The sequence below is a fragment of the Pinus tabuliformis genome, chromosome 3_2 (genome assembly GCF_031772625.1).
Source record: "Pinus tabuliformis cultivar Carrire ecotype Pingquan chromosome 3_2, CPIR1, whole genome shotgun sequence".
Classification (NCBI taxonomy): Eukaryota; Viridiplantae; Streptophyta; class Pinopsida; order Pinales; family Pinaceae; genus Pinus; species Pinus tabuliformis.
Window position 1 is genome coordinate 1044084498 of NC_142302.1, and position 12998 is coordinate 1044097495.

Here is a 12998-nt window from a genome sequence, read left to right on the forward strand (position 1 = left end):
TGGAAGAATCACAAAAGATGTCATTATAAAGTAGATGAGGTGTGGATGGAAGGAGGTCATCCTTCACCACGATTTCTTCTTTAGATTACCACACATACTCATCAATAATGATAGCGCAGGTTGGCCGCTCAACACCAACTCTGTCGACAACTTGATCCTCGTGAACAACAAATGTGGAATCCAGAACGTATGAACACAACATACTAAAATCCAGAGGATCAAAGGAACCAAAGGACAAAGGTTAAGAAAATGAGATCATGTGACAACCATCAAGGTTGCAATCCAAATCTGCGAAGGTATCTAGAGTAGGTGGGGTGGAAGGAGGTGACAATTCAATAGATTGGTTCACAAATTCTCCCACCTCATCCTACGGAGCTAGAGCTGTTTGATGAGAAGAGGATGGAGGGTCACTTGTGATAGCAACCTTGTCCATCTTAGATTTTGAATCCCTAACACTGAGGTATGTTGGGAGGGATTCGAATGGTTCTAGCTCATGTGGATTTTTAGATATGTGAAGAAGATGCTGAAATCTCAGACATAAATTTGCAATCAACTTCATCTTCCGATATTTGAAAAGTGAGATTATGGAATCATTGCCAAAATTGCGCAACAGATTCATCATGTGATTTTCGTAATTTTAAGATTTTCTAATTAATTGCATTACGATCATAACGAAAGAAAGAATAACATAACTCTCCGATCATGTGATTTAAATAGTGAATAGAGGTTGCGAGCAATGTGAGACACCATTAGTTAATGTGCCATCCGAACGTGTAAGAGAACAACCCATAGGCAATGTCGTCCGACGGGACTTCATTCCTATCACAAAAACCTAGAAAGGAAACTCTGTGTATTAACAAGGTTATTCTACCTTCACCATTATATTTGATTTGTGACAAGTTATTGATAACATCCTCCGACACTTCAGAATCATGAGCATGAGAAAAACATGTCGGAGTTGAGATTGTGATGTAAGCCATGAATGATGTGTAGATATTCAAAACGGACTTTGAGGGATCAATATGTCATCTGGCCCTCCTTCTGGCACCAGAAATGTTGATGGTGCTGGACCTACCAACATTCAAGGGGATCTCCCTAGTAAGAAGTCCCAACTAGATCTCAAACTGTTTGGAGTAGGAGTCCCAACAATGGGTGGTCATGTAGTGCCTTGACCATGATAGTGTGCAGAGGTAAGTATGATAGCTTTGGTCGGAAGAAAGTGTGTGATCTTGTAGCGATTCAAGTGAGATACATGGGGGTTCTAACACACAAAGGGAAAAAGGAAGTATGCCCCTTAGAAGACTGTAATAATATGCAGCCTAAAAGGAACACACAAGCCAAATTACATCATAAGCTGGAAGTGGAATAGTCCACAAACCAAAGTGACGGGTTTAAATCCAACAACACGCCTTTAACAAGATTCATACAATTGTATATAAAATAGTTCATAAGAAAATGTGTAAGTTAAACAACATATATTGCTAAACTAACTAGAATAGTCAAACTACAATGAAAACATATGCATGAAAACATGTTGGCTCAGTTATTATTATTATTATTAAGTGAAAGTTTCATCCATACATACACCATCGACAAACACTAGCCCCAATAGTGGAACATTACAGTCAACACCACCTGCTCCTCCAAAGAAGTATACTCAGTCTATGCTATGGAGAAGCTAAGGCTCGTCACAATACTCTCCAAGCCTTCTCTAAGCTTAAGCCTAGCCAAAATCTTGGCTCCCAAAAGCCCATTCTATGAGTTATGAGGTTCTATTTATAACAAAGTGCGGGCTGACCCTTTACATTCCCCTTTGACTCTTTGACTACCCTTATGACTCTTCAAATCCTTTAAAAATAGCTCTTTACATTATATAGTGATTGTTTACATTCCACTAATGACACTTGGAATTTCACTTAAAACATATTTACAAATAATATACATTTTCCACATATGCACATGTTGGACAAAATAGGCTAGCGTCAGCCTAACAAGACAAACACTAAGACTCAAAAGTTTGGGGAAGGACCAAATCGTCAACATATTCTTGATGATATTTGATGATGAAATAATGTCAAGCTTGGTATTGTGCTATGGTGTCCCCATACTGTTTGGCGATGTATTTCTAGAAAAAGACTCTTGCCTCCATGGATTCTGGTATATGGTCTAGGAACCTCTGTCCAACTCATCTTGAAGCATGCGCAACATTGTCCTGAGTACAACAGGACCACCGATGTACCTTTGCATGTTTTCTGCGCTCAGATGTAGATCTTGCAAGTGGCCTCTCGCATCGAATTTTCAATGTACATGTCGACCTCCAACTAGAATTGGTTCTTCTCAATGGCTTGGGTGAGGGAAACGATTGAAGGGCTTATGTGTGTTCTCACCATGACATCTAGACTCTTGAACAACCATGCATAGGAAGCCTACATGCCACTGACAAATGGAGGGAGATGCTCATAGTTCTGGATCAACATCTGGATCCGTTCTTTGTCCATCTCTGCATGCGGCTTCATATTCTTATGAAAGTAAAGCGGGGCTCCCTTATATCTCATTGTCCATTCCTATACATGTGCAATAGCAACATGTATGTCCTTGAGATTTTGGAAAATCTATATGCACCACTGCTAAAAACCATATAGATGGACAACTGCCTTGTGCATAGTGACAAATGCATCATAAAGTTTTCACATGGTGTTCTCAAGAGTCGATACTTTAGCAAGTATCACTTTCCTCATTTCTGCAATAGAGGATCCTGCGGATTGTTTTGATTTCTACCTGGCTGGTTGCAAATCCTTATCCATATCATCATTCTCTGCTAACAAGAACTTGACTCCTGAGCTCATGGCTTTTGCATAAGCCTTAGTTGCATCGGCCATGGTGGTTGGATGCTTTCTAACATATGATACTATCACCCTTTAATTCATAAATCTAGGTGATGCATGATCATCTGGGGAATGCTTTCTCCATGCCTATACAATCTTTTACTGCAACTAATCAAAGGATATATTTTACACATCCATCCTCGGATCATCATCAAGGAGGAAAACCTCCCCTTGCTCGCTCGCGACTGGTTCTGATACTGGAGGTGGTGGAGACTGCGGGGTTACCTCGGATACTCTCGGCATGAGGTTAGTGTCTTGGTCCTGTGGCTTCTATGCCAACTCCATGTCCATCTCTTCAACCATTTTCTCAATCTGTTAAGAAAGTTTCCAATCTTGCAACTGCTCACCCTGCTCTTCATCTCCTGGTTGTTCTGACTCCTCAACTTGTATTGGCACAGTTTGCTCTGTCATTGCACCTTGCCCTTCTTCCTGTTCCTGTTTTTGCTTCTCTTTGCTCTCTATCCTTCTTAGCTCTTTCTCTTTTTTCATCCTCTTCTCTGTTTCTTGCAACTTCATTTCTGCTTCTTCCAACCTTTGATTTTATCTCTTCCTTCACTCTGCTCTCTTTACGCATTGTTGCCTCTTCGCCTCCACTTCCAAAGATGCTTTCTCAATGATAGGGTCTTCTTTGAACTTGTAGATTTTCTCAACCTCTAGGTTCTCGACAATCTTCCTCTTACCTTTTCCCTGTGTCGGTTTGTTGCTCACTACTACTATTGTTGTTGCTTCCTGCCGTCTTGTTGTCTACAGAGAAACTTTCCGTTCTATATCCATTTTGACCGGTTCATTGAGCTTGGAGGAGTTGTAACAATACCTCCAAGGATCTTCCTATGCCCAATGAAATGTCCTATGGATCCATGGATAATACACCTCCACATAATGGTTCTTGAATATACAATGTGGATCATATGGATTGTAGTCCTTGGTGCTGAACTCAAAACTTTCCATGTCCTCGGCCTCAACATCCGCATCCTTCAATGTCTTGATCTCGTACAATCCAATCTGCAAAGGAAGAGTAGGCCATGGTACCTTCTTCATCCTATGCAGTCCTGTTGATAATCCTGTGGAGATGTGATATGCAACCTCTTGCATGACCAACTTATCCGTGGCAAACCTTGATAGCACATGCGGAGGCTTCTATCTACCAAACATATAGATGAAGGTACCATCGGGTGAGGCATACTAATCTGCAATGTTGAGTGGTGCATCCATCGCTTCTTGGGACATGCAAGGTGGATCTTGTTCAAAGATAAAATAGTAAACCATGTTGATGAAGTGGTCAGATGGCGTTACCATGACTCCTCAGTAGCTGCACTCAAAAAGAAGCTTGCAGAAAATATTCACAACATTCTCTAATGGTGTCCATGTCCAACCCATGATAGGAAACAAATGTTGGGCACATATTGCATCAAGTAGGTACGTGGACATATAGAATCTTTCTTGCTCATCCTTGGGCAGATTCCGAGCATTAGTCACATGCACTTTTAGCTGAAGAGCCAACATATCTGACCAGTTGAATGGCCTTCCATCATTCACCAACTGGTCCAACACAACCACCCAATTCTGTGGAAAGGTCTTTGTGCTCTCTTGAATGTACAATCGACATGAAAATGTGACCAAGATTTGGTAGGCCTTTCTGAGTGACTTAGTCTTGTAAACATGAGTGGGTGTCGATCTGAACTTCCACGGCTCTTTCACCCAACACTTTATGATGTCTCTAGTGTTCACATTGTTGCAGGGAGCATAGAAAAGTGCATCCATGTGGTTCACCGACTATGGAAAGTGATGAATCTGATGATAGTTTTCTGCCTTGAAAGTAGCAAGTTTTGCTCCAATGGCACTGCTCAATGTCATCATCTCGAGATTTGTACGTGAAATTATCCAGTGAATAATATGCGCACATGGGAATGCAGGGTACTTGCATGCAACCTTATGTAAGCCTAATTGGTGGATGTTGACATAAACTTGCTGATCTTGTAGATCTTCCTTGAAGTTCCCTGTGAAGATATCCTTGATTTCTTGCCATGTTATCTTCATGCCCTTCTCTATGAGCAACTGTGTATCTGCATACATTGGCAAGTTCATTGACACCTGTTCAATTGCTTCTCCAGCGCTACTCTCGACAATGTCCTTTGATGCAGCTTTCTTGGAATCCATGTTACATGTACTACTGAAGAGTTGCTCAACAACTGTTGTACCTGGAGATAAGGAGGACACTCATGGCATGCAAATGTTAGCTTGAAATCAAAAGCACTTCAACAATAGATTTATCAACAAATTGAGAAACTGCTGGGAAGGATTGCACAATTCTGGCTCTCAGAGGTGACTGACTTCTAGTTGGATCTGTGCATTGCAGTCCTAGCTACCAGTGGGGAGGTGATGTTGACTGAAACTACACAATGCATAGTTTAGTATGGCTTGTACTGGATGGGACTCCGCATTGCACAATCCTAGTGGGAAAGGCTTTAGGACTGGCTCTTGGAATTGTGCAGTGCGTAGTTGGAGCTAGGCCTTGATAGCCTTTACGCAATTCCTAGAGCCAAGGTAGAGCCTTGAGATCTAGAAATGCGCAGTGCATGCCGAGGAGGAGCAAGATCCAAGCAAAGGATGCCCAGATCTGCTGTAAGGGCAACATGAAAACGAGCAAATATGAAAGTGTAAGTGATGGTTGGTGCAAATCCTAGTGAATGATGATGCATGCAATCAAAACAAGTGCATGAATCAATCAAACTAAAGAACAATGAAGCTTGTGAGGAGAGTAGCTGCAACGATGATATTCAGCGCAAAAATTGGGTAACGTATGTGACACTTAGAAAAGGCAATGAAAAACTTAAAACAACACTTCTACAAGCTAAAACAAATCAAAATTCCAATGGTCGTTCAATAAAATGGGTAAAACAACACTCTCACAAGCCAAGAAAACAAAAGTGACAGAAAAGGCAATAAAAGACTAGAAAACAAGACTTACCCAGCAAAGCTATGAAGATTGTGCCGAAGGTTCCTAGATCTCCTCGGGAATTCCAGAGCTCCAATATTGAATGTGTAAATGAGATCTGGTGGTGTCCATTAAATAAATTGGGTCAATTTAGGTTTTATGATGAGAAGGCCCAAAATTTAGGAAAATCGACATTTGGCAGCAGTTTTCAAAAATAACTCAAGTGTAACTTCGACTGCTAAAAATATATCCCTATTTTCTAGGGATGCTTTTTCACTTTTTGCTTTTTTAGGAAAAATATGCCATGCATGCTAGAAGAGATTGCAAAGTTCTAGGAGAACTAGACAACTCACTGGCACATACATCAGGCAGCTGCTAAGGAAAACCTTCTGTGCAATTCTTGGGCTGAGTGGCTTAGGCTGCCTCTCATGCTCTACGTAGTTTCCCAGCTGAAGGAAGGATACCAGCTAGGTCTGCACAATTCTGAAGCCGAAGTTCACTACTGGCTTGAACTGCACATTTCATGGGATCAAGGTTGGTTGCCCTCTAGGATTGCGCAGCTCACCAAGGCAGGCCTAGAACTGGATTGCAACCAAGTCAAGAGATCAACTTGTGGTTAGAAAACAAAGAAAGTAAGCAAACACAAGTTATAAAGAAAATATAAAGCTCAATGAAAGCACAAGTACCAGGGTTAGTGCGAGATAAGCTGTTGGGATTTTAGGAGGGAGGCTCCAAAATTAAGCATATGAAAAAATTTGGAGGGTGGTTGTAGCCGCTACAACAGGTTGGGTGGAGAGTTGTTGTACCAAACTCAGTTTCCCATCTTCAATACAAATCCAAGATAAGTCTTCTTATGCATAATATTGTAGGGATTTCATGTTAAAGTGTGAATGAATTATATGTTGATTGTTTGCATGACAAGTCTTGGTTCATTTGTGTACATACGTTGAATTATTGGCTAAAGTCCGTATGAGGATGTATTGATGAGCATAAATGTATCATGGGATTAATGGCCTTATATTAACTTTTTGTTCCAGGGAATTTTTCACCTATGTAGTGTTGAGGTTGCACTACTGAAATGATTGCAGAGTGAATTCAATCGTCACTGTGGAATGCTTTCCATCTTGTGATGATTGAATGTTGAATGGTTGAGAAAGTCTTAGCCTGTTGCTAACAACTATTATGGTTGCACCCCTTTTCACTTGAATATGAGTATGTGCATGTGATGTTGAATCCTTGTTCATTTATTGATCAACTAGGAAGGTTGATAGAGTCAAAGAAAGTAAGTTTATTGTTGGTTAAAGAGTTGTTCCTACTCTCTATGTCCATAGGAAATAATTTCCTTGGAAATATTGTTGCTTGACATCATGCTATTAAGTTACTGTTGGCCAATTCATGCTTAATTCCTTAAAACTTATTGCCATGTGAGTGCTGAAACTTAAACTTGGAAGGCCTAAAAAAAGTCCAGAAAAATCGTGAAAGGACTTGGTCCTTGGAGCTTTGTTAAACATTGAAAAATGATAAAAAATTAAAAGATGTGACCCCCAGGTCGGCCATGCAGGCTATACCTCGACAAGTCTCTGCCTCGACTTATGGTAGGTTGACTATGTTTATGGCGGGGCTTAGGAGCTCAAGCGGGGTTGGGAGCTCGAATGAAGTCGGGAGATTGGCTAGGTCAGGGGTCAGGTTGACCCCAACCCAGCATGCTATCGCACCAAGAGGAGGAGGGTCGACCCGAACTTAGGTCAAAGGTGAGGGGTTGAGCCGGGAAATAAAAATATAAAACATACTTTGGTGGAACGGGCTAAATTCTGACAAATGATTTAGCCCACCCACCATGTGGCCTGTCCACTATGGCAACACTTCAATTCACCAAATTCTAATAATGTGATTAATCTGAAAGACATATTTCTACATTATGGATCACAAAAGTCTTAGATCTAACAATTATATATTGTAAATGTCTTTTTTCTTTTATATGTGATAAACGATTATATTTCTAATATATTATTGTAGCTTATTAATTCTTCTTCGAACTCTTTTGACATAGTTCATGTCACTTGAGAATTACAACCTATTACATCTTTTCCAAAATATTCTTACTATTTATTACTATCATTACCACTTTAAACATTAAGATAATTATAATTTTAATAATAATACTTAGTTATTTAATAATAATAATAATATATATATTTTTAATTTAACAATATTAATATGATTAAAATTTTATTTTATAATTAATTTAAATATTTAACATTTCACACAATAACATTGTATTAATTTTATTAATTTTAATATTAATATCAATAAAATAATATGATTAATTTTATTTTATTAACAAAACAGCATACATTGTATTAATTTTAATATTCATATCAATAAAATGATGTAATTAATTTTATTATAAATTTTAATATTAACATCAATAAAATAATGTGATTAAATTTTTTTTATTAACAAAATATTGATATCAATAATAACGTGATTACTTTATTTTTTTTAAATAATAAAATGTAAGAGAACTTTCTAATTTCTCAAAATATATTTTATTATAATAATTTTTTTAATAGTAAATATATTTATATTTTTTTCTACCTAAAAATATATTATTATTATTATTATTATTATTATATTTTTTATTATATTATTTTTAATAATAATACTTATCTATATAATAATAATATAATTTTTTAATTTAACAATATTGATATGATTAAAATTTTATTTTATAATTAATTTCAATATTAAACATTTAACAAAACAACATTGTATTAATTTTAATATTGATATCAATAAAATAACACAATTAATTTGATAAAATAATATGATTAATTTGATTTTTTTTAAATAATAAAATGTATAAGGATTTTCTAATTTCTCAACATATATTTTATTAAATAAATTTCTAATAATAAATATATTTATATTTTTTTATCAATTTGATATTTGTTTTAATTATAATTTTAAAAATTATATTATTATTATTACTATAATAATTTTTATTATACTAAAAATTATCATATATTTATTTATTTATTTTCTTATTCTTTCGAGTTCTAAAACTTTAATTATATATAACCTTAATATAATATAATGAAAGCTTTGTATTTATATTTATTTTTTATTTTCTATTGATTTATAAATGTCAAACCCAGACATGGGAGCTTTGCAATTATATTTATTTCTTTGTTGACCTTGTTTTTCATGTAAATCTTCTACTACTTCTTTATTTATATAAAAAGAGTAAAGTAGGGGAATGCATTCTATCATGAATAAAGTGTGACAACATACATGGTTTATAATTATAATCAATTTCAACAAGTTAAGGGGCCAACATCCATGGTGGCTGGTATGGTATTTTAGTTGGAGGTGGCATCATAATCTCTTCACAAGAAAGGTAACATAATGGATAACCTCATACAACCAATCAATCAATGCTTATCCCTTTGAGAATATAGATAAAATAATTTGAGCACAAATATTTTAATGATCACAAAGTGGTTGGTATTGTTTTTTTAAATATGCTTTTCCAGAAAATTGTTGGAACTGTTATGCGATCTGTGGGTTGGTCCAGTCATTTTCAATAATGGAGTAACATTCAAAATGAAACAGTTGAGTGTTTCACACTTTTTTTGGGAAGAAAATAGTTGAGTGTTTCACACTTTTTTGGAAACAAATTTTCACATTACTTAAGAAGATGGGTAGATTTTAAATTTTATTAATTAAAATAATTAGTATTATGTAAAAGTTTAAATTTTATTTTAGATTATATATATATTTATTGGGCGTAAAGTAAATAAGAGTAAGGTTAGAGGGTGTTTTTAAAGGTATTTTATGGTGAAAAGATTATTGGTTCGAAACTATGTGGGTAAAAATTTAACCATGTTAAGTATTGGTGTGGCCCAAGGCAGGAGTGATCCCCAGGTGAGACTTTTTAGATGCCACTGTGTCCCAACTACTCAAGCCACACGTTGAGCGTGCCAGTAATCTCAAGACTCACTTTACCTAACAAACTATATATATAATAGAAAGAAATTAAAATTAATCTCTCTTTCAGTTTGAGGGTTAAAGTGAGGTCGCTGGTATCATGTTAGCCTACAAGTATACTCATTTAAGAGCTGAGAAAATTAGGCCAAACCACAAATATAGTCACTTAAGAATTCACAAATATTGAAATTAATACAACAATATTCATAAACACAAAGATTACAACAATCAAAATTTAAACCCAAGTAAAAGAAATTTGGCCCAACTACCCGAAATAATTAGAATTCACACATTTTAATAATCATAATATATATATACAAATTAAATATGTAACTCAAACCGAATATCCCAACTGATCATTGTTTGAAGCTACCCACCTTCCAATCATGTATATGGTTTCAGTGATCCAACTTAACCTACACGTAAACATGAAGCTAATCTACTCAACCCCGGTTATATGACCAAGGGGTTGGATTTTAGTGTGGAACTGGTCATTGTATATACTGCCATGGCGAGTCCACTCAGCGATTCAAACGCCACCCATTCATTTTGCTTTCTTTTGGGTTGCTGAGAGGCGATCCTCCTGCACCCACTTTTCCCCTGAAAGGAACGAAAAATATTTGATATCCTAGAGTGGTTGAGGCGGGTGATTGATCAGAGAATTCAAAACATGAGGTGGGATCTGAGGAGAATGTCTCGGAGAAAGGTATCAAGGAAATTGGATGATTTTTTCCTATTGACTGCTCTGGGAATTGTAAGGGAGTCTGCCACTCTGTTTCTGCAAGACTCTTCTTCTTTGGTTTGTATCGCAGTCCTCTTGTTATATCCTGCTTCTGCTGCTATAATTCTCTCCCATGCCTTTCTGGATCGGTTCCTCGTGGTCAAATTGGCAGTAGGAATCCAAGCTGCCCTTGGTTATGGTACTGCAGGGTTGATCATCCTTAGTCAGCATAGCCACTACACCCTGCAACTATTTTATCATAAGCTGTCTGAGACAGTACTGTCTTATATATTCTGCTTTCCTTTTCTGGCAACTTTTTCACTGTGGGCAAGAACAGCAGTTGCTCATACAGTTGCTTCCACTTATGCAGGCAATAGGCCTTCATGGAAGAGGCTGATTGAAGAGCTGCCCAAGCTCTGGAAACGCCTTGTGGGGACTTATATCTGGGTGTCTCTGTTAATCCTGGGATTCAATATCTTCATGTTTGTGTTCATGTCTGCAGTCATTAATGGGGTATCCATATTGGGATTGCCTGTAATATGGGAAATTGGGGCTGCTATGTGTGGGGGAATTCTTTACTCAATTGCGTTTGCCCATGTCATGATAGTCTGCAGTTTGGCCACAGTTGTGAGTGTGATGGAAGCTGATTGTTGTTATGGCCTGGATGCTGTTTTCAGGGCCATGTTTCTCATAAGAGGAAGAACCCACATCGCTCTTCTGATGGCACTCCTTACAAACATGAGCTTGGCTTTGGTTGAGAGCCTGTTTCAGTACAGAGTGATGGGCATGAGACATGGCAGCAGCTTCTCTTATGAGAATGGTAGTACAATAAATTCATCTGCAGTGTGGGAGGCTCCTCTGCTTATATTCATATATTCAATTGTAGGTGTGATGGAGGGTGTGATGAGCTGTGTGTTTTACTACACATGCAAGTCAGCACGTTTGGAGAGCATTTTCCAAAAGTATTCTTCTGTTCAAAATCCATTGGCAGATGAGTTTTCTTCAAATCAGAATTTGTTCTCAATCGAATGCTTGGAAAACAAGATTCAAGTCTGATACATTTTTTCTCTTGTTTGAGTTCTTTCAGTAAGCAAACGCTTGACCTGTCAGGGCACAGAAGCTCCTGAAGCTCCTACACCTATATGTATAGGTGAGAGTGTTATACATTTTTTTTCTCTTGCTAGAGTTCTTTCAGTAAGCAAAAGCTTGGCCTGTCAAGGCATAGAAGCTCCTACACCTGTATGTATAGGTGATAGATACATATATCCTATTCAATACCTAAATCATAAATCATGTTCACTTTTTTGTGAGGCACTGCAATTCTACTACACACAGATCTATCATAACTGGTAGAGCTAAATTCCTATAAATTATGCATTCATGATGGGTTATTTTGCCAGCTGTCAACAATTCATATCAAAATTGATTGAGTATTTGATGTCAGCATGAGAGGTTAAAACACCATGATTTTATGGTGATCAGATTTCTAATGGATTGTTTGCTTGAATAGTTTGCTGGAATACTTTCACAATTTAACAGTTGGAAGAAAACAGCTATGGAAATTTCAGAAATGAAATCATCTAAGTTGTCAGTGGAAACCATTAAAAATCTAAAGTTGGTTAATGTTGAGGTCTATATAAGGTTTTCACATAGAATAAAGTTTAAAAGAGTCATAATAGTAATAATTTAATTTTAAGATCACAATCAAATATTATGAGTTTTTTTTGTGTGAGAGAAAAGAGATTATGAGTTTTTTTTGTGCGAGAGAAAAGAGATTTTTCTTTAGAATGATTTGATTATTAAAATTTGAAAGATATAAGTACTCTAATCTTTCTGGTTTTAAACTTATAATTTTTTTTGTAATTTAAAAAAAAACTTTAGTAAAATAATTTCGACATTTAAAACATTTAAATATATTGTTATCCTCTCAACTTTAAGTTGAGAAATTGGTACTTAACTAAAAGATTTCCAGAAACAGTTGGAAGATAAAAAAATTTCACTGCTGACTTTTGGAGATATGCAGTCCTACCTTGGGTCTATGCATATAACACCACCCTAATCTGAGTTCCATGTTTAACAAGGGATTCCAGTGTTATTACCCGGTAAACTCGAGTCTTGATAACCTCTGCTCATTACATCACCCCAGTTTGGAATTTGATGTGTCATTGAGAATATGAAAAAGGAATCAACCTGTGTGGGGATGTAGAATCAACCTGTGAGGAGCACAACTTCAAGAACACAATCGTAGGTAATGACTTCAAAGTTGAAACTTGTAGGCATGTACAAACTATAATAGCTTTACTGGTAGCATACCAAAAAAAATTATTTGCAGTATAAAAAAAAAGAAGAATGCCCTTATATATGGAGTTGTCTATAATGCGATTTTTTGGAGATTCCGGTGCCGGAATCTGGCGGAAGAAATTGAGGTTAAATCTTGATTTGTTGCAGTTAAAATGGGTTTTTAACT

The 12998-nt window shown here is 36.6% G+C and overlaps 1 protein-coding gene across 1 annotated transcript; it reads left to right on the forward strand.

Annotated features, from left to right (window-relative positions):
- The first annotated feature begins 10288 nt into the window (after positions 1 to 10288).
- LOC149184168 (uncharacterized) lies at positions 10289 to 11830 on the forward strand. Its single transcript, XM_089418847.1, has one exon. It carries the CDS (start codon positions 10481 to 10483, stop codon positions 11585 to 11587), a length of 1107 nt encoding a protein of 368 aa, XP_089274973.1. The 5' UTR covers positions 10289 to 10480; the 3' UTR covers positions 11588 to 11830.
- Positions 11831 to 12998: the final 1168 nt, after the last annotated feature.